At 35.7% G+C, this 21,382-nt stretch overlaps 4 protein-coding genes across 4 annotated transcripts in view; 2 read left to right on the top strand and 2 right to left on the bottom strand.

Moving 5' to 3' along the window:
- LOC125878381 (probable ADP-ribosylation factor GTPase-activating protein AGD9) overlaps positions 1-7,352 on the top strand; it is an 8,699-nt gene extending 1,347 nt beyond the window's left edge. Inside the window, exons 3-7 of the mRNA XM_049559626.1 lie at positions 2,390-2,819; positions 2,993-3,259; positions 5,268-5,390; positions 6,747-6,845; positions 6,943-7,352. Of these exons, the coding sequence (XP_049415583.1) occupies positions 2,390-2,819; positions 2,993-3,259; positions 5,268-5,390; positions 6,747-6,845; positions 6,943-7,050 (1,027 nt within the window). The 3' untranslated portion in view covers positions 7,051-7,352. The remainder of the gene's footprint in view (positions 1-2,389; positions 2,820-2,992; positions 3,260-5,267; positions 5,391-6,746; positions 6,846-6,942) is intronic.
- LOC125878402 (NADH-ubiquinone oxidoreductase chain 1) lies at positions 158-549 on the bottom strand. The gene has a single exon (XM_049559649.1). It carries the CDS (start codon positions 531-533, stop codon positions 234-236), a length of 300 nt encoding a protein of 99 aa, XP_049415606.1. The 5' UTR covers positions 534-549; the 3' UTR covers positions 158-233.
- Positions 7,353-8,498: 1,146 nt separating the features above from the next.
- On the top strand, positions 8,499-13,008 carry LOC125878378 (ubiquitin carboxyl-terminal hydrolase 20-like). The gene is made up of 8 exons (XM_049559623.1): positions 8,499-9,201; positions 9,315-9,435; positions 9,717-9,827; positions 10,343-10,512; positions 10,643-10,978; positions 11,404-11,526; positions 11,778-12,321; positions 12,410-13,008. Exons 1-8 carry the CDS (start codon positions 8,782-8,784, stop codon positions 12,721-12,723), a joined length of 2,139 nt encoding a protein of 712 aa, XP_049415580.1. The 5' UTR covers positions 8,499-8,781; the 3' UTR covers positions 12,724-13,008.
- Positions 13,009-16,146: 3,138 nt separating this feature from the next.
- Positions 16,147-21,382, bottom strand: LOC125878387 (glycine-rich cell wall structural protein 1.8-like). Its single transcript, XM_049559631.1, has 3 exons — positions 20,936-21,382; positions 20,780-20,806; positions 16,147-16,850 (listed from the first exon to the last, which is right to left on the bottom strand). The coding sequence occupies exons 1-3, from the start codon at positions 21,354-21,356 to the stop codon at positions 16,312-16,314; spliced, it is 987 nt and encodes a 328-aa protein (XP_049415588.1). The 5' UTR covers positions 21,357-21,382; the 3' UTR covers positions 16,147-16,311.

Here is a 21,382-nt window from a genome sequence, read left to right as displayed (position 1 = left end):
GGTCCTATTTTACTTGCTGATAGAGATATCTCCCTGAAAAATCCCTCAAATTCTGGAATACTATACCCCAAGCTATCTGGTGGACTGTCGGAGAAGGAAGGAACAACAGAATCTTTGAAGGCACATGCAAAACATACTTAGCCAAGTTAGCGATTAGATCGTTCAACACCTGCGGCACAAACCCATTTTGAACCTATTGGTCCTAGTATCATAGGCAACCGAACAGCCGCCCCCTAATTACTAGACCAACCTGCTATAATAATTCCATAAACACCTAGCGAAGATATGGCAAACAAATAAAGTAGTCCTATGTTCGGATCTGACAATACCATACCATAATCAAAAGGTACAATGGCCCGAGCGACCAGACTTAACATAAATGTAGCCACTGGAGCCATTCTAAAAAGGGAGAAATTAGCACTACTTGGTGAAATAGGTTCTTTTAGAATCAATTTCAAACCATCTGCTAGAGGTTGTAACAATCCAAACGATCCCACTACATCAGGACCCTTTCGACGTTGCACAAAAGCCATTACTTTACGTTCAACTAGCACTGGGGTACGGATTTACTTACTATTCGACTAGAAGTGGAGGACTACCTAGATTAGTATGAGGATTCAATATTTTGTGATAGTTATCATGGATTGAAAAGGGACGGGCCAATAGCAACGCAGAAGTTTCATACAAAGGTGCCTTGAACAGGCGGGGAAAAGACGTTTAAAGCGGAGTGAAAACCAATCTCAGAAAGGACGGATGAAAGGGAAAATTCCTGTGATTCTTGGTTAGCTGACTAAGAGCGGATGGAGCGGGCAAGGAGAGCGGCATTGCTATAGGTTCGATTCATCAATGTCGGTATCTCAGTCACAGATTGATGTTCTCCTCAAAATACCCCTTAGTTTTTCTCAACTATTTCCGTAGTATCAGGATTTCGACCACCCGGTCGTTCTTATGGATCTCAATATGTTTGGCTAACTACGATGGAATTGGTAAGGGGGAAGGTTGTTGGAGATGGGGTCATGGGGAAAACGATTTAGATCAAGATGTGTGGAAGAAGAAAGGGAAACAGGGAGATTATTGCTCCATGATTTTCTGGAAAGTAAATCAGAGGATGACATTCAATCCCTAAAACTTCTTATTATGCACAGTTAAGAATAAATGGTAGTATATGAGACTAATAAGGGCAATGTCTCGAGTACTTTGAAGAATATGAGGGGGGGGGGGGGTCCTATTTTACTTACTGATAGAGATATCTCCCCGAAAAATCCCTCAAATTCTGGAATACTATACCCCAAGCTATCTGGTGGACTGTCTGAGAAGGAAGGAACAACAGAATCTTTGAAGGCACAGGCAAAACATACTTAGCCATAAGTAAGAACTTTACCTTTGCTAGTGTTTGCGGTGCAAACTGGTATTTCTATGGGATTCAGATTTCTTGTTGGACATGTGACAGGAATCGCACAACTTGTAAGTTGTGATACAACTACATTTTGACACTCTAGCTTGGTGCTATTTAATTTAATACAATACCTTTATGTTTTCTCAAAATGGACCCTGGTTCCTTTTGTGGTGAAGTTAAAAACTGTAAGAGCATAAAGTTAGAAGAAAACAAATGATGTTACAAGGCAAAATGGAGTAGAAAATGTAGTGTCTCCCAGAGAGTACATCCAAATAGTCAGGGAAACTTGTAATGTTTCGATATGATCTTTGCTTGTTTTTGCATTTTTCCTTAAATAACTGAGCAAAGTTGGTGCTCCTTCTCATTTCCCACAATTCCATACACAACACTTTTCACATGTGAACTAGTGTTGTGGGACTTGCGGCTACTCCACCTGTCCAGATTATGATGTGGCCATGGGTAATATGATATTATATTTGCTGTCTTGTTGGGATCGCTAGAAAAGCAAGCAGTGAGTGACGTGGAAAGGAGATGTCAATTCATGTCCTTCTTTTTGGATTTATTACTATTATTAGTATTAGTAGTAGTATTATTTATATAAATATATAACATATTTTTTAGTTTTAGTTTATTTATTGTGATGATGATACAATTCTTAAATGAAGAAATGAGGATTCATATAGCCGATCCCAACTTGTTTGGGACTGAGGTGTAGTAGTAGTAGTTGTTGATAACCGTGGTGTTTGAACCAACTGTCAGTTCAAGCCATTGGTCATCCTTTGTTAATGAAAGGGAGAAGAGAGTAGATTAGCTGTTAGCATTCTAGGTTTGGTGGTTAAAATGTTCGTGGCAGTATGATAGGCTTTTTTTCTTTACTATATTAGGGTTGGGGAGTAGGGGTTGATGTAGTCACACGAGTAATAGTAATCTTCTGTTGTTGCTCCGTCATATTATTATTTCTATTTCCATTTACTGAGAAGCTAAGTCTTGCAGATCGACAAGTTTAGATTCGTGGTCTCCAGAGCAGTTAAAAATGATGTACTTTGGTGGAAATAACCGTGCTCAAGTTTTTTTCAAGCAGCATGGATGGAACGATGGAGGCAAGACTGACTCCAAGTATACCTCAAGGGCTGCTGACTTGTATAGGCAGTTACTCTCAAAAGAAGTTGCTAAAAGTACTGCAGAGGAAGCAGCTTTGCCAGCAACTCCTGTTGCTTCTCAGGCTGCACAGGCTACTAACGTATTTCCGGATATTAAGACTAGTGAACCTCCAAAAGAAACGTCTTCGTTGAAGGACGAAAAAACCGAGGTTACTGCTTCACCCAAAGCCTCTCAAGCTGTTACCACCTTTCTTAAGAAACCTACAGTTGCGAAGAAAGCTGGGAAGTCTGGAGGACTTGGAGCTCGCAAACTTACTAAAAAGGTACATATTAGACTTGCAACGGAGAAATTGGTCATATGTGTAAAATTGGATGCTTTGAAATTCCTGCATCACCCTCCCCCACCAAAGAAAAAAGAAGAAATATCCCTGCTGTTTTAACAAGTTTGTTCTAGTGATTTTTGGTTTCCAATCCATTGACCCTTCACCATGTACAGTCTAGTGAAAGTCTCTATGAGCAAAAGCCTGAAGAACCGCCTGTTCAAGTTCCCTCCTCCAATGCTGCAAGTAATGCACCAACTGTTGGTTCATCATATCCGTCTCGTTTTGAGTACACAGACAATGTCCAACCTGCGGAGACGAGTTCTGGAGGCTCTCGCGTTCTTAACCATGTGGCCCCTCCAAAGTCCACCAGTTTTTTTTCAGATTATGGGATGGATAGTGGTTTCACAAAGAAGACGAGTTCCAATTCTTCAAAAGTTCAAGTGAGTTCTTATCCTAGCTTTTATTTTCCTTTATCATCCAGGATTTTGTTAAAGCTTATTAAGTGAAATTTGTCATGTATGTTGTTTATTTGCCAAGTTTAATGGAAGGAGAAAGGTGGACATTGCGGTGTCTCTGACTCTCTTTGGTTTCTATTGTATCAAGCCTTCAAAATATTGAGATCTTGGTCTGATGTTCCCTGTTATGGATCTTACTGCATCAAATTTTCTTTTGCTCTATCCAGAACCAACTTGAGACAATTCAAGCTTACACAAGTTTTATGCACTAAATATATCCTCCCCCCCCCTTATTTGTGAGCAACTTAAAACTGATATGGCTTTGTGTTTCTTCTCGTGGTCTAAAAGGACAAATATATTCCCGAACTTTAAAAAATGGTATGTCAATACCCTCCGTGATACTTTTCGTCCATCAAAGTCCTTGCCATCCAATAATTAGTGCACATTTGCCCCTCCCACTAACAGAACACTCATTGTGTACACGTGGCGCAATCCTATGCCACAACCCGAATTGACCCCGCCCATGACCCATTTAACCCACCTGATTTACCCACAATAAACTCTCTAAAATCTAACGAAAAAGCTCCAATACCCATTACTTTCTCACAAACTTTTTCAGGCGTTGTACATCACTTCTACTACTCTCTTGATTTTTCTTTCTTTTGATTCTTGTTTTCCCTGTTTTAGCTGTTGATCCTTTTACACAATGACTCTTGAGCTTAAAAACTGAAATTCTTGATAATTCCAACAGTTTAAAAGATTGGATTTTGCCTTCTCATTTCAACTGATAAAATTTATGCATGTTCTTGGTCTGGTGTGAAATGCAATGAAAATTCTGCTTTGATTATTGGATTGGATCTTTCTGTGAAAAATCTTGGTGGGTTTTCTTAGAGAATCAATTTAGTGTTTTTTCAGACCTTGTTGAGCTGAATTTGAGTCAACTCATTTTCTGAGAAACTCCCGGTTGGGATTTTCAAGTTGAGTAATTTGAGAAGCTTGGATATTAGCAGGAACAGTTTTTCTGGTCATTTCCCAAGTGGATTTCAAATCTCGATTCTCTTGTCATTCTTGATGCTTTTAGTAACAACTTCTCTGGTCCTTTGCCTAAAGATGATTCAGAAATTGAGTCACTCAAGGTACTGTTAGGGTTTGCTTTGTGAGATGAACGATTGTAATGGGTATTAGGGATTTTTCTTTAAGATTTTAGAGAGTTTATTTGTGGGTAAATCGGGTTGGGTTAAATGGGCGGGTTTTTAAAATTTGGGTTAAAAGATTGGTCAATCCGGGATGTGGTGTAGGATTGCGCCACGTGTACACAATGAGTGTTTCGTTAGTGGGAGGGGGCAAATATGCACTAATTATTGGACGGCAAGGGCTCTGATGGACGAAAAGTATGACGGAGGGTATTGACATACCATTTTTAAAAGTTCGGGGATATATTTGTACTTTTTCCCTTTTTTGATTGACTAACTATTTAGAAATTGGTGAAGTGCCCTGGATCATTAATAAGTAATGCCCTGTTCTGTTGGAGCTTTGGATACTTCATTAGCTATTATTTTTATTTATGAGATTCCCAAGTGCTCTGGAGCATACTTGTTCCACTGACCTTCCCACCAGCTTCCTTGGCTAAATTTCTGGTTGACTATCTATATAGAAATTAGTGTATATCTGGCTTTTTGGAAAGCAAGCTAGGACTAAATTTCATCCTAAACTCTTGGTACCTCAAGTTTCTAGCGTTTGTTTACTTGTTAAACCATTTTGGGTATTCCTAGACTGCCTAGAAGTAGGTTCTTGCTCCTCTTTCTGCATCATTAGTTTTGACGTTTCTATTTGTGATTATGTTCCTTTTCTCTCCCAGTTCTTTTGCTCCTGACAGATCAGTTGTTTACTTGTGATGTTTGTGTGACATAAAGTTTCTCCTTTCTGCCTCTTGATCTTTATCCAGTGCTATTAATATGTTTTGTCTTATGTGTTTGTGTTATACTCTAATCAGATTGAGGAAACTGATGAAGCAAGGAAGAAGTTTACTAATGCCAAATCCATTTCATCTGCTCAATTCTTTGGTGATCAGAGTAAAGCTGCAAAGGAAGCCTCAGTTTCTCTTCAGAAATACTCGGTATGCTTGTTATAACACACCTCCTCCCAGTTTACTTGGCTTATTTTGACCATCTTTTAGAGTGATATTGGACTTTACTAGGACAGTGTAACTAACAATAGAATAGACATTAATAAACAGGATAGAGTTGATATAAACCAATTAAATTTGATGTTCCAAAAGACTAAAGAAGTCAGAATTATATTTTAATCATCAATATAGTTATAGTTTAGTAAATTTGGGACAAGGGAAGTATATAATATTCCCTTATATAGGTACACCTACTGCTTTAGTTAGCATTGAATCCTTGAATTGCCTCTAATGCTGTCCTATATTAAACATCTCATTATCGTTTTCAGATTCTTCTCTGTTCCTAATTATTAAAAATCTCCTGGAAAAGTGAAATGAAATTCTTTTGGTAAGGCAAGAAAGTCGCCCAAGGAAAGTAGAAGTCAATGCACACTAATCGAATCTTTGGGGAAGGATGGTGGTGCAAATTGCCTTTTTCCCTTCTCCTTTCTAAAGCATAAATGAATGTCATCATTTTGATCGTACTTGCGGGGTAGAGAGGGTGTTTCCGATAGACCATCAACTCAGAAAGAGAAGTTATTTGAAGCAGGATTGTAAGAAAATATGATAACAAAATATCAAGATACAAAGAAAACGAAGCAACAGATGAATATTCTTAATAATTATGTCACAATAGTTAGGAACCAAAGATTAAAAAAAAATTACTTCACATACTCAAAACTCCTGCATAAGGAACTTTCTTATACGTTATTAACTACTCAATTCAATAAGAGAGATATAAAAGGCCTAAACATGATTTAATCCTCTTCCGATTGAAAGTCATTTCAGAGATTTCCTTTTCAAAAAAAAACAACCACCATTTCAGAGACTTCTCAGGTCCAACTTTTGGTAGGAGTTGAAGAGATTTGAAACCATTACCATTTCTCTTCCAACAAGCCTTTCACAGATCATATAACAGACAAGTTGTAAAGATAATGCATCTATAATGACTCAAAAATAGTGGAGCTCTCTAGTGTACTGCTAAAATATTCAACCCCTAGATTCTTCTATTATCTGATCAGTGGCAGAGTTTAGTTTAGCGGATTCAGCTATTATTATAATAATCAATAATCCAATTGTTTGGTGCAAGCTAATAACAGTATGTTATAATTAGGTTATTAACTATTACTGTAGTTTGTATGATGATTTTGAATGTGCTTACAATGCATAATTGACGAAGTTGGCTTTGGTGTGTATCTTTAAAAACAAGATTGAAGACTGTATCTAGTAAAGCTGATGTTTATCTGAAAACTGAAGTACCAAGCTCAGGTTCTAAAACATACTTTCTTTTCCTCTTTGTATTCATAGGGTTCAAGCGCCATTTCTAGTGCTGACCTCTTTGGTCAAGATGATGGGGCAGCTTATGAAATAACTGCTGGAGAATTAATTAATAGGATCTCTTTCCAGGTATAGTGAAAATTTTGATACGCAATGCTTTTCACCAGTTTCTATATGAAGGTGTTGATTGTATTTTCATTACAAATGTCTCCTTTTACGCTTCCAGGCACAACAGGATATGTCGTCTATCAAAAATATTGCTGGAGAAACTGGGAAGAAGCTGTCCTCCTTAGCATCCAATTTGATGTCTGATCTTCAAGACAGAATCCTGTGAGGAGAGACTCTTGTGTGTTATAAATGAAATGGAGATGACAGTATCTAAATATTGCTTGTAGAGGTGAAAAAAGTACGACATTCTTTCAGAAGAAGTAGAATTCTAAGGCTCTTGAGAAGCTGGTGTCTCATTCTATAGCTCTTAAAGATGCGTCTTTTAAAATTTCCTATTGTAATGTGTTTTTTTGGTTGCCTTTTACACTTTTACTTGCCTTAAAGCTCATAGATGTTTGTGAGTCGAATATTTTGCTGTGTTATGTGCTGCTGTTAGAGTTGAAATAGAAATCACCGACTTGTAATCTAGCAAAAACTGTTTTCTTTGTTGTGTGCAAAAAGTAGAATATGGTCTCTTTACTTTTCTTTCAGCATAGCATTTTCAAAGCCTGACCCACGATTTGAAATTTATGAGTTCTAAAACTTGCTGCTGAAATCATTGTTCTAAGTTACTCAAAATTTGTAGATTAAACAAGCTTTCTTCTATTAAAGAGCGTGTAGGAGTAATAACAATATGTTCAAGTGTGTGAATAATATGACTTCCCATCTTTTATTTATAGGATTACATAGAGGTGAACAAAGAGAATGTCATAAACATGATTAAGGGGAAAGATCACGGAGGACGTGGGAGATGTAGCATTAAGAATTTGAGGTCATGGCAGAACTGGAACATAATGATATAAGTAGTGGGGAGATTATATTTAGTGGACATCCAGATAATAGTATATTTCATAATAATAACATTTTTTAATTAAAAAATTAGGACAAACTAACGTCTCACAAGCTAAGGATCAGTTTGGTTTGGTTTATAGGGTATCTACGATTCTCGGTTTATGGGTATTCACTTCTCTTTAATATAAAATTACTATAAATCACATAGTATAAGTCCACGATTATTTACACGCGATGTTTAATAAGAAAAAATAAGATTAATACTACTATTAAAAAAACAAACTCAGTTTTTGAATTAAAAAAGGTTTTCTTAACCAAATAGCCAAAATTTCTTAAGAAGAATAAGAAAAGTGATCGGACATGACTTTTTGATTTTGTCATCTCACGCGAAATTCATAAAACGTATAAGAAATGCTTCAAACTAGTTACTAAACCAAAGTACATCCATTAGGAGATTAGTTCACGAGTGCTGAACGTTTAATATAGTTAGTTTTAAAGAAATTATTTTATATAAACAATTTTACGTCGAAGCTCGAGCATCCGAAAGGCGATATGTAGATCCACTCTTGATTTGTAGACTAAATTACTCTAAGATTATAATCCCGAAATTCTAATTCTTAAACTAGTTTATTCCATATAGGTAGATAAAATAATACTCCTATTAACTTACACGAAATAAGTTTTTTTTTTTAATAAAATTAAACTCATACATATTTTGTGAGATTCCATGAATATGTTAACTTTTGGTAATTGTTTTTAACACTTACGCGCTGTATATACATTTGGCTCCTTCCTAATTGAAAAACACTCTTGAAAAATCCAAAATGGCGGCTGATTTTTCCCTCCCATTTCAAAACTCTCCATTAATCTGAATAATTCCTCTAGATTTCACTTCCCAATTTTCCCCAATTTTCATATTCAACCTTTTCCCTCTTCTTCCCCTTTCCCTCCATTCTTCAAAACCTTTAAACTTGCAAAAACTCCCAAATTCAAAACCCTAGAAAACCAATTTCAGCTTTCCTTCCTCCAGAAGTCAACTCTTACATACGTTTTTCTCAACATTTCAATGGAAACGCTTTGCTCAAAAACCCTAGAAACCGGTTCTAATCCGGTTGATTTTGTAAGTTCTGACGAAACCCTAGATAGGTCTTCCCCAATTTCTGCTGATCGGAATCTACCGAATACTGAAAATTCAGCCGGTCTGAACGAATCGGAGGAGTTATGTATGGAGGAAGAAGAATTGGATGCGTCACCTGTTCGCACATACTCTGCTCCAGTTTATTGTAGCCGTTGGGGTCAACCTTGGGGTAAAATCACCGACTACAAGCCTTTGGATTCACAACCGACTGATGCTGAGCCCGAGGATGAGCCATCGCCTTTCGATTGGACGGACGGCTCTTCGGAAAATAAAGTTGAAACTGAGAAATTGGCGACGGTTGAGTCTCAGTGGAATTCGTATAGAGACGAGGAAGCTAAGTTTATGCAGGTATTAGTCTTCAAGCTTCATGAATCGCTCTATTTTTTTACTGTAGGACATATGTTAAATGAGATTTTGGTACTTTTGTTTTTTTGTTGATTTTTTTTTTGGATTATTATCAGGGTGCAGGGCTTGCTAATTTAGGCAATACGTGCTTTCTAAACGCGGTTTTGCAATCGTTCATGCACACAGTACCTCTGATTCAGGGCCTTCAGTCGATTGATCACGCCACACCATGTACTAGTAAGAATTAACCTCTCTGTTCCATTTTATATTTCTCTATTATCATTCATAAAAAGTTTTGACTTGTAATAGATTTGTAAATTTTTATTTTTGAAAAAATAAGAGAATCTATGTTCAAATGAAGAATGAAAAACTGAATAGTTCGATCCTCGTACTCCAAACACTTTAAGTTACGTTAGTGTGTGTGGTCGTATTAATCTTGTCTGGTGGAGAAAATATCATCTTTCGTTCTCTTTCTATTCTTGAGGTTGATTAGCAATATGTCCATGTAACAATTGCAGGTTACCTGAAGGGGTTCTGTGTAATTTGTGCGCTGAGAAAGCTAATTGATGCTTCACTGTTTTCTGAGGCTGGTGTAGTCTCTCCCTGGAAGTTTGTTAACAACTTGAACTGTATCCTTTCAAATTCATTGTTTGTGATTTTTGGGATAATATTATCATTTTATACACATATTTTGTTTGATTGAAGGTAAAAATATTAATTTTGGTCCTTGTGATATTTGAGTAAGCACATTTAATTGTGTACTTTTGATCCCTTTGCTAGTGAATATTCACACATTTATCATAGTTATTACCCACATGTTATGATAAATGTGTGTTTTTACTTCATATTTGATGGTAAAATAGTTCAACTATAACATACTTTCATTGTAAAGTGATTAAATTACAAATTTCAATTAATTAAAGGTTAAATGTGCTAAGTCAAATATCACAAGGATCAAAATTAAAATTTACCAATAACTGTGGAATTAAAAGTGTTACTTATTATCTTTTTAAATAATTATTTATCAATTTCAAGATTCTATCGAGACATGCCAGCTAGGTATGAAGGTTGAATAAATTCATTGCTTTGCTTGCAAATCTGTAGCTGTTGTTTCACTGTCATCCTTAACTTTGTGAAAAAACAGATTTTTCTTCTACTTTCCATCGGTTCCAACAGGAAGATGCTCACGAGTTTCTACAGTGTTTCCTGGATAAACTTGAAAGATGTTGTGATGAATCAAGACCAAAAGACTGCCAAACTTTAGAGACTGACAACATTGTGAAGCAGGCTTTTGGAGGTCGTTTAGTTAGCAAAGTAAGAATCGAAAACTAGTCATTTTTTTATGCCTTGTATTTTAAAATTGCATTCACATATATGCTATGGTCTTCATTCTTAAATACAAATGTGGAATTAATACTTTACAAATGCCTTTCTGAAATTGCAGTTGCGGTGTTGTAATTGTGGCCATTGTTCTGACACATATGAGACTCTAATAGATCTGAGTTTAGAGATTGAAGATGTCGACAGTGTGGACACAGCTCTAGAGTCATTCACAAAGGTTGAGAAAATTGAGGACTCTGAAACAAAGTTTACATGTGAAAAATGCCAGGAGCAAGTCTCCATTGAGAAGCAGCTTGTACTTGATAAGGCTCCCTCGGTAGCGGCCCTTCATTTAAAGAGATTCAAAACAGATGGTTCTCTTGTTGAGAAGATTGACAAATATGTTTCGTTTCCTCTTGAATTGGACTTGCATGCTTATGCTGATAACCAAACTGATAATGTGAGTTCCTGTTACTCCTCTGAGTCTATGTTAGGACCTAGTGTTGCAGAGGTTCTTTTAGTTTTAGGAGATGGAAGATATGAAATAAAGTGAAATTTTACTGGTAGAGAACATGATGAAGAGTAATTACTATTGCTTAGAAGTAGAGTAATAGTTTTTGAGTTAAACTTTTCCCGTGTAAGTTCTAGTAGCTGCTAGTTCTGGGATTCTTACAATGTAGTTTTGGTATAGAATTTGCTGATAGCTCTAGAGACTTGTATTTGTGTAATGAAATTTACTCCTTTGTTTATGTAAGATATGATATGGGGTCTAAGCAGGGTTAATACTGTATACAGAATTTCACTTAATTTCTATTTAAGATCCTTCTTTTGTTTGCTTTATCTCTGAAACTGGAAATGATTTTGAATTTTTTTTCTTGTGCACAGGAAGAAATGAAGTATGATCTTTATGCAGTTATAGTGCATATAGGATTTTCATATTGTTCTGGGCACTATTACAGCTTCATTCGTTCTGCTCCAAATGAATGGTACAAATTTGATGACTCAAAGGTATATACTACAAACAAAGTTCTCTATTCTTTTTTATGGTTAAGTGTAGGATTAATCAGTTTTCTCAAGTTTCCTAATATTCTGTTTATTTCTAACTTTGTAACCATCTTGTTTTTGTACCAATTAAACATCATTACATCTTTGCTTATTTTTGTTATATGGTAACCTGCAGTTCCCCTGGAAAAAAAGGGGGGGGGGGGTAAAACAAGCGTTTATGATGAACTGATTCTATATTTGTTTCAACTTGATAGGTTGTTCGTGTTCGAGAAGATTATGTTTTATCACAGGAAGCATATGTTCTATTTTATGCAAAGAGGGGCACCCCTTGGTTTTCAGATTTTATTGAAGGGCAAAAGCCTTTTATAGATCCGTCAATACGGAGTACTTCTCCCAAATCGGTTTTAGAGAATACAGATGCTGTCTGTGTTCCTTCTCCGCTTCTGCCGAATGCCCAAGCTTTCTGTGTCAAAGAATCCAATGATGCTGCAAATAAGTCATCTCCCAGTTCTCTCAACAAGGTTCATGATAGTGACGGAACGGAAAATGTGCAGATGATGTCTACTCCTAGACCACCACTAGGTGCAAGTAATATTCTGGATTCCAAGTCACGTGAAGTGGATAAAGTGTCTTCACCTTCAGTTCTCAAAGATTTGTCTAAATCAGTTTCTAGTGTTCCAGTACTCAAAGAAAACTGCAGTACTCTGACCCCTGGTTCTACCAGCAGAACTTTATATATCACACCCGACACACCACCTAGATCTCCAAGCCCAGAGATATACAGAGAAGACCCCCCAGGTATCTTCCTTTTCTATGTTATTGTCAACTTTGTTGCTTATAGTGAATATAGAGAAGCTGGTGCTAAATCATTGGTTTTCATTTGCAGATAACGATTACCATATTCCTTGTGGTCATCTAAGAACGGTAGGCCAGGTTTCTTGCAAAAAGCAACTGCAGAAAGACCTAGAGCAGGACATGGAAAGAAAGCAGGCGTGCTCTCTGATAAAGAAAAACATGCCTGGGTCTAGAGCCCAGCAATTACTAGCTGCTATGCAGGGTTCGCGCAGTGAAGGTTCTGCTAATAAGAGGAGGAGAGGAATGGAAGTATCTCCAACTAGAGATGACAGTAATCCCACCAGTCGCCGAAGGTCTAGCATTGGCTCTACGATGCGTCCTGTAATGGCTGGCAGCATGAGATAAGCTATGAGAAAATACTAGTAGTAATTTGTTAATGGAAACGCTGATACCAAGCTCTAGGCATCTTGTATCCTCCAACAAACATGGCTCCGTGTTAGTTTTATAGATGTTCAGCTGTTTTGTTGTTCGTATTTCAGAGTTCCATTGTATAGTGCAGAGTAAAGATTTAATATTATATTCTCATTGTTGAGAATTATAATTACTCGCATATACCCAACAACTTGGAGAGCTTTTGTAGTTTGAATTTTTTATTATATACACCGAACTTTAGTGCATAGTAAATATCAATGCTTCTATTCATTTATTAATTTACTAGTTTCGTAAAAAGTACAAAATATTTACAGGACTATGCAATTAAAATATAGATACTAGTTATTTTATGTGCTTAGTTGAGTGTTAACTTTGAGGTTGTCTAAAAAAAACGTTTGGATTGAAGCATCTTCAATCATCACAAACCAGGCAACTTTTTTTGGCTTCATTGTATTTTGTTCTTGTACATCACATCCTAGGTTACATAAATTCTTTTTCTTGTTAATATCGAACAAATTGTTTTGAGCTCCTCAAAACTTGTCCTATATATAAGTAAGTGAAATGCCTTGAGCAAATCCCTTCTTTTCTCCTTCACAAATAATTACATTGAGATTATGTCTGGTGATAAAGAAGAGAGGAATTTTTGCAAGAAAACAGGAGAAGAAGATGTTCCCGAACATGTAGTTATAGTGATGAATGCATTGAAAGAATTCTCCATTGAATCACTTGAATGGCCACTCAAAAATGTTGCCTTGAAATCATGTTGCAGTGTTACCATTATTGGCATAATGCCCTGGCTCAATATTCCTCGTATATATATACTTCCATGTTTAATCATTTCAATATTCCTCGCGTCATCTTCTCATGGACTAATTTTATCACCTACCTAAGATGATCATTATATATTTAAGATATATACTTACTTATGTTCTTAATTTTACAGTCTCCGCCAAGACATGGTCGGACATCTGGAGCGTGGATTTTCAAGAACTTACAATGATTAGAGAGAGAAGTGATCAATGGAGAAGTACTGATTATGCTAAGTATCACAAAGTTCAATATCTAATTGATCTTTGTGAAAAATATGGGGTATTGACTTCAGCTCTCTTAAATAATAATCATATAAATCTTGTTTAAATGATTTCTTCTTCAATAATTATTTTCTGATTTATCAAAATTAATTTAGGTAGAACCAAAAATCAGAACAGAGATGGGCCATCCACTAAAATCTCTCGTGGTGGATCTAATCACTACCCTTCAACCTACTCTAGTAGTATTCGACAGGTATTATTCCCTCCGTTTCATTTTACTCGACTCTTATATCAAAAATAAATATTTCATTTTACATGATATTTTTACCAATTAGACGAGTTGTATTACCTTCAGTAAAATATACCTCTAATTAAAACTTTTTAAAAAGATATGTCAGATCAAACATGAATCAAGTAATATGAATATATATTAATTACATGTGACTTGGCGATTATGTTAATATTTTTTATACGGTCGATATTGCAGGCACCATGACAAGAAGAATATAGAATACTATGCAGAGAAACTACCAATATATGACATGGTTTTAATAAACGAAGATGGAGAGGTGGATATGATGATCAAAGCAAAGTCTCAGAAAAATACCAAATCCCCTGCACCTTCAATGGTCACAAAACCTATGATTTCTGGACAAATTATTAATTTTTTCAAGCCAAATTGTGTCAAAACTTGAAAAATTCCAGAGAAAATTGAGCATTTTGCTGTCTTACAATAATATTAATAAATAATTTACTATAAGGTTTAAATAAGCTATTAAGAAATTGAATAACGTTATTCTACTCCATATATCCGTTGTAAACAGCAAAAATTTAAAGAATGCAGCATCTTCAAGAGTCAATATTACTAGCACTTTTGCTACTATATATTATAATAAATTCAATTATATTTCTCCCATTTTCTTTCTTTTGTGATTTTATTATTAAGTAGTAATTATCTTTGTTAACTTAACATTGTACTTCAGAATTAGAGCCAACAAAAGTTAAACAACTTTAATTTATTACACCCTTCGTTCAATTTTACTTGTCATATTTTACTTCATGAGAATCAATTTGACTTATTAATCTTCGAGCAAAATTGAAATAGACTAATTCAATATTTTAAATTTAAACTTTAGATGTTCGAATATGAAAAAATACTATAAGTTGCAATCCTTCTCATATTAATATGATAAAAAAGTATATCTTAAAATATTGATCAAAATTTATACGATTAACTCTCGAAAAACGAAATATAGCAAGTAAAAGCGACAGAGGACATAACAAATTAAGGATGCAACTAGCAAAGAAGTGCCATGATCTGTTTCATCAACTTGCAAAATACTTTTTCTTTATCAAGATAAGTATCGTTTTAGCTCTTTTCATATCCATTTAAAAAAACAATGGCAAGGTATCATTCAACTCCTATGGAGTATGATCATACCTAATGAAAATAGCTTGAAGATCAGTTTTTCTAGGATCTTAACTTTACTATATGTGAAAAAAAAGATAACTGCACTTTCTGACTATGACAAAAAAGTGCAAAAAGAAAGTGGCAAAATGGAGAGTTTGATAGCTTCACCTCACTTATTGCGTTTACAATATCTCATATATATGTCATATGTGCTCACACTCATCTCAGCCACCTACTAGGGGACCAATTCTTTTTCCAATAACAATAAGATCATCAAAATTTCATTTGCATTTTATTGGTAAAGGATGTGATGCATAGCCCACCACTAAAAATGATATTTAACAACAATTATTTAACGACAATAGTTAAATTACTATTAAATATATATTTTTAGCGGCAATTAATAGTAACAATTACATTTTAGCACTCTTTGTAAATGCTCCTAAAGTTTATAACGACATTGGATTTAATAACAATTAACTAAGAACGATAAAAAGTTTACCTTTTTTTTTTGTTACTCCCTCCGTCTATTTTTATTTATCATGTTGCACTTTTCGAAAATCTATTTGACTAATTTTTAAAGTTAAATTAGATTACATTAATTCGATATTTTAAACAAAAAATTTAAATATTAAAAAACTATACGCAAAGTATTATAAATTGCAATTTTTTGCGTATCAATATGATTAAAAAATACATCGTAAAATGTTAGTCAAAGTTTTTATAGTTTGACTTTAAAAAAGGAACTATGACAATTAAAAGTGGATGGAGATAATAATATACATATTTATTGCCCGCTAAAATCTATTTTTGTTGTAGTGCGCTGGAGTGACCAAAATATCAGGGACTGTCTAAATTGGTGGTTACTGAACATTGGAAGAGAACTTTGTTGTAATCTACCATTGCTACCAGTAGTAATTGTTGTTCAATGAAGATTAAAGAAAAAATTATAGATGATGAAAATCAAATATTGATTCTTATATACTTTTAATATCATTATTACATATTAAGGATAATAACAATTGAAGTACATATAGTAATTAACACTACTTCAGTAGTAGTGTAGTACTAAGGGGATTGCATGCATGCATGCATTAAGACCATACGAGTTATGAAAGTTCAAGGAATGTAGCCACCATGGCCACCTCCTCCACCACTTCCACCACCTCCTCCATATCCACCTCCTGATTCACCACCAGCATGTCCACCTCCGTAAGCTCCTCCTGCGCCACCACCTGCACCTCCACCGCTTCCATATCCACCACCACCAGCTCCTCCTGAACCATAACCTCCTCCATGACCACCTCCCCCTCCATATCCACTACCAGGTAAACTTCCTTCTCCTCCATAGCCACCACCACTTCCTCCTCCTTCTCCACCTCCATAACCGCCCCCTGGAACCCCTCCCGCACCATATCCACCACCACTACCACTTCCACCTCCTCCTCCACCACCATATGCACCTCCATGTTCTACACCTCCACCATATCCACCACCACTTCCTGTTCCTCCTCCTCCTCCACCACCATATGCACCTCCATGTTCTACACCTCCACCGTATCCACCACCACTTCCTGTTCCTCCTCCTCCACCACCACCATATGCACCTCCATGTTCTGCGCCTCCACCATATCCACCACCACTTCCTGTTCCTCCTCCTCCTCCATATCCTATATCATGATCACCACCACCACCATAACCCCCTCCTCCACCATGTCCACCACCACCACCTCCTCCATATCCTCCTCCATGCTCTCCACCAGGTGCATAGCCGCCACTACCTCCACCACTACCACCACCTTCACCACCACCACCATATCCACCATGATTAACTACACCTTCATAACCACCACCACCTCCAGAACCTCCACCTCCACCACCGCCATATCCCCCAGCTCCACCACCCCCATAACCGCCTCCTGAACCACCACCATGCCCTGCACCATAGCCAACGGTGCCACCCACATTGTAGCCAAGACCTCCCTCTAGATTGAGGAGAGCTCTAGAAGAAGCATAACATATGGTTACACTAACTAACATAAAGAAAAACACAATAGAAACCTTATGATTAGCCATTGAAGAATGTTTTGTGAATCCCACAATTTTGGTTATGATATGTAAACAATTACGCCTCTATATATAGACATTCTCCCAACAAGCATGTTGTGGTTGGATGATGGTCCAGAAGCGTGTCAATGAGCAAAGAGTGGTTGAAGCACATGCAAGAAGAATTTTTTGCTTCCCCCACTATCGCAATATCCACAAAAATACACAACAAAAGTGGAATAAAGGGAATTAGGATGAAAATGATATATATGCTCTTTCTGTTTCAAGTTGTTCGTCCTATTTTAACATGATACAAAATTAAATAAGATTTTTGATTCTTATAATTTTAAAAATAAAAATAAAGTTTTTCTTAGACGAACTAAAAAAAGAAAGATGTTGGATAAACGGAAAGTATTACTTATTGCACTAGCTAGTAGACTACAGTAGTGTGCTTTTGCTGTCATCCACAACTTTGATTATCACTGCCATTAACAGTCCAATGCACATGACTTTGATGATAATGAAGTTATTTATCCAATATTAATCCAATTCAAATTGTTATAAATCTTTTACTAAATACAAATTCGTCTGTTTTAATTTTAAATGATCATGCTTGATCAGACACAAAGATTAACAAAATAATTTTTTTTATAAGATGCCAGCAAAAAAAAGTTCAAATTAGAATAAAACAATTTTTTGATTTTGTTTTTACATGTTGTATCGAAGTTGAGTTCAATCTCTAGTTGTGTTATATATACATTTACAAATTTCATGTATTAATTAGGACTTCCCTTCAAGATTATTAATTCGTAGTGTGTTATATATACATTTACAAATTTCATGTATCAATCAAACATTACTTTTTTTTTTTTTTTGAGGGCGCCATTATTACCACAAATAAATTTAACAACAATAATATAATTGTTGTTATATTATATTTAACAGTAATAATAAATATGCGTATTTATAATTGTTATTCTAGGTAAATATCAATAAAGATTTTAGTGATTTTGAATACAATGACATTAAATCAAGGGAAATCAATTGTAGCTAAATATAATGTTACCGCTAAATTATTTTTATTGCCAGTTTGCCACTAATTAGATATCTCTAACTAGCCCATTTATGTGATGTTCTTATCTTTTGTATTGGTGCATTTTGCAACTCCCATTGAAGGGATAAAAGTAGCAAGTGGTTGAAAGATTTATATGTCTCCCTCAATCATTTAAAATGTAAGTATTATTTTCCAATGAAATAATATGAGAAAAATTAATTTGCATAATTTCACAAGACATCTTTCTATATAGACATCACATCCTGAAATCTTCAAATTTTTAAAAATGAAATTTATATATTTGTAAACTAGGTAAAGAGTGCTATAAGTCACAATAATTGATAATTCAAAATGTTTAAAAGATTTATGAAAATTTATAGTAAAAAATAAACTTATTTGTATCTCGAAATTCGAAAAATGCCACAACAAAACAAAACGGAAGGAGTAATTTAATTTGCACTAATCGAGTGTACGTGTGCTTTTGCTGGCATCCACAGATACTTGATCATCAGTTCACACAGACAGTCACACGTACCCAAATGCGTCTATCGTAAGTCCTAATCTTCATGATGAATTTCATCAGTATATAAAATCCAAAACGTTTTCACACTTTGTAGGTGATTTATATGATGTTCAACTAGCTAGAATATACTCCGCCACGCTATTGTACATTATTCGTTTAGTGAGGATCAATTGTATACATTAGTGATAATCCGGACTCTTAATTTAAGGTGTAAGAAGTAGAGATTAACTTAACTTAATTCATATCCTTAATGGCTACGAGAGAATTCTTTTGATGTTCTTAATTAAGTAGCATCTTATTCCTCTGTCTCAATTTACGTGATATAATTGGAATTAAAAGATCACACAACAAACACAAGAAAGAACAATAGCACATTAATCCAGCAAAAAACATCATGAGTGAAGGCAGAAATCGAAGATAATATACATACTTGCAGTATCCTTTTTATATTTGCCCGCCTAAACCATTTTCCTTATTTCATATCATATTCTTATAAGCGTGATATAATGATGATATTAAGAACAAATTGTGTGCATTAAACTAATTTATCGAAGTACCTGTTATTTCTCAAGTCACAGACAAATACAAGAAACTTTGTCCACTCAAACTTTGACAAATGATAATAAAAGAAATCACCTGCGTGATATTTTTTTGCCTATATTGAACATATTAGTTTTTAAATTATGAACTCATATTTAATATTTGTTCTAATTTACTAAATATTTATAAATAAATCTATACTTCACATAACAAATACTAAATTCAAATAAATCCGATACCGTAAAGCTATTATCTGCCTTTGCGTGAGAGAGACACGCCAAGGAGGCATCTCTATGTTGTCCACCAAAATTATAATTCTTTGCTTCTTGTTACAACTGGACTATGAGAATTGAGGACAGATTATTGTCCCTTAGTTGTAATTTATATTCATAATTCATAATTAACCTTAAAAGAGCCTAATAACAAGCATAGTTTTAGTTGGAATAATTCGTTGTCCAGATACTTCTATTTTATACATGATAAGTAAATTAACCATCATATGAATCATTCTGTAGTGCGTAGTTTTTGTTTCCTTAGTAGCATGGACGGTTAAATATACCTACTCTGTTTTAATTTATTTGTCTTATTTTATTTTTTAATTTGTTTAAAAAAAATGTCTAGATCTTTCCTGTTTTGGTATCTCTATACTTCTTGTTTTTCATATGACATGTTTAAAACCATAAAATTAAAAAATATTTTAATATTTTATATATCTTTAGTTTAAGATTATAAGATTAAAAAATATTCGTTATTTTTTAAAGTTCGTGTTAAGTCAGAACTAGAGAAACAAATTAATAGGAACGATTTTTTTTTTCCACTTGGTTCTTTCTTTACTTAGTCGTTTAAGAGGTCCAATGAAATACCAGTACTGTATATAGCATCATGCATGCAATGTATACTAGAGAACGTACACAGGAATTTGCCGAAGCATTTTCTTACATTATATGCACCAAATTGCACAAGACACCTTTGTTTACACATATTCCTTGCGATTGATATTTGAAAAAATTAAAGCAAGCGTGCATAAATATAGATTAAGAGCACTTTTCTTGCTGCAACATTTTTAATAATTTGCTTTCATAAATTGCACATATTCTTACCACAATTTGATCATGTTATTTTTAATAGTATAGATATTAATTAAGAATAGGAAATCCTATAGTGTTTGCAAATTGTGAAGATAATAAGTTTTCAAGGAGCATAGCCGCCACCACCACCACCATGTCCGGATCCACCGCCTTCACCACCACCATATCCACCAGCATGTCCACCCCCTTCACCACCTGCATAGGCTCCTCCACCGCCTGCTCCACCTCCACTGCCGCCGCCTCCTGCTCCATGAGCTCCGCCTGCACCACCACCACCACCTTCACCGCCTCCATATCCACCACCTGACGTTCCACCAGCTCCACTTGATGCTGAACCACCTCCACCACCACCTCCTTGTCCGCCTCCACCACCATATCCACCGCCTGGTGCCCCACCAGCACCATATCCGCCACCACTTCCACCTCCTTCTCCTGAACCCGATCCACCACCATGTGCTCCACCAGCAGTCGCTCCACCGCCACCACCACCACCTCCACCACCGTATCCACCGCCTGATGCCCCACCAGCACCATATCCACCACCACTTCCTCCTCCTTCACCTGCACCAGATCCACCACCATGTGCTCCACCAGCACTACCACCACCGCCACCACCACCACTACCTCCACCACCTCCACCTCCGTATCCACCTCCTGGTGCTCCTCCAGCACCATATCCACTTCCACCACCTTCACCACTACCACTTCCACCAGCATAACCACCATGGTCCCCAGCTACAACTCCACTTCCACTACCTCCACCAGAACCTCCTCCACCACCACCAGCATAAGCACCAACTTTCGCCCCAACACCAACATCAAGACCGATGAGTGTTCTTGCAGCTGAACATATTCCTATACTCAATAAAACAAAGAAAACTATATTAAAAACTCTAGTACTACTCTTCGCCATTGTAATGGATATTAGTTGAATATGAA

Source organism: Solanum stenotomum, chromosome 10, assembly GCF_019186545.1.
Source record: "Solanum stenotomum isolate F172 chromosome 10, ASM1918654v1, whole genome shotgun sequence".
In the NCBI taxonomy this organism is placed as follows: domain Eukaryota; kingdom Viridiplantae; phylum Streptophyta; class Magnoliopsida; order Solanales; family Solanaceae; genus Solanum; species Solanum stenotomum.
Note: the sequence above shows the minus strand (reverse complement) of the source record. Positions and strands in the feature narration are given on the sequence as shown.

Coding starts and splice junctions, on each gene's coding strand:
- LOC125878402 (XM_049559649.1), bottom strand. CDS start 533: ATGGCTTTTGTGCAACGTCGAAAGGGTCCTGATGTAGTGGGATCGTTT.
- LOC125878378 (XM_049559623.1), top strand. CDS start 8,782: ATGGAAACGCTTTGCTCAAAAACCCTAGAAACCGGTTCTAATCCGGTT. Junction 9,436..9,716: donor TCACGCCACACCATGTACTA/GTAAGAATTAAC, acceptor TAACAATTGCAG/GTTACCTGAAGGGGTTCTGT. Junction 9,828..10,342: donor GTTTGTTAACAACTTGAACT/GTATCCTTTCAA, acceptor GTGAAAAAACAG/ATTTTTCTTCTACTTTCCAT.
- LOC125878387 (XM_049559631.1), bottom strand. CDS start 21,356: ATGGCGAAGAGTAGTACTAGAGTTTTTAATATAGTTTTCTTTGTTTTA. Junction 20,807..20,935: donor CGGTGGATACGGTGGTGGAG/GTGGTGGTGGTG, acceptor ATGGTGGTGGAG/GCGGACAAGGAGGTGGTGGT. Junction 16,851..20,779: donor AGGAGGTGGTGGTGGAGGTG/GTTCAGCATCAA, acceptor GATATGGAGGAG/GAGGAGGAACAGGAAGTGGT.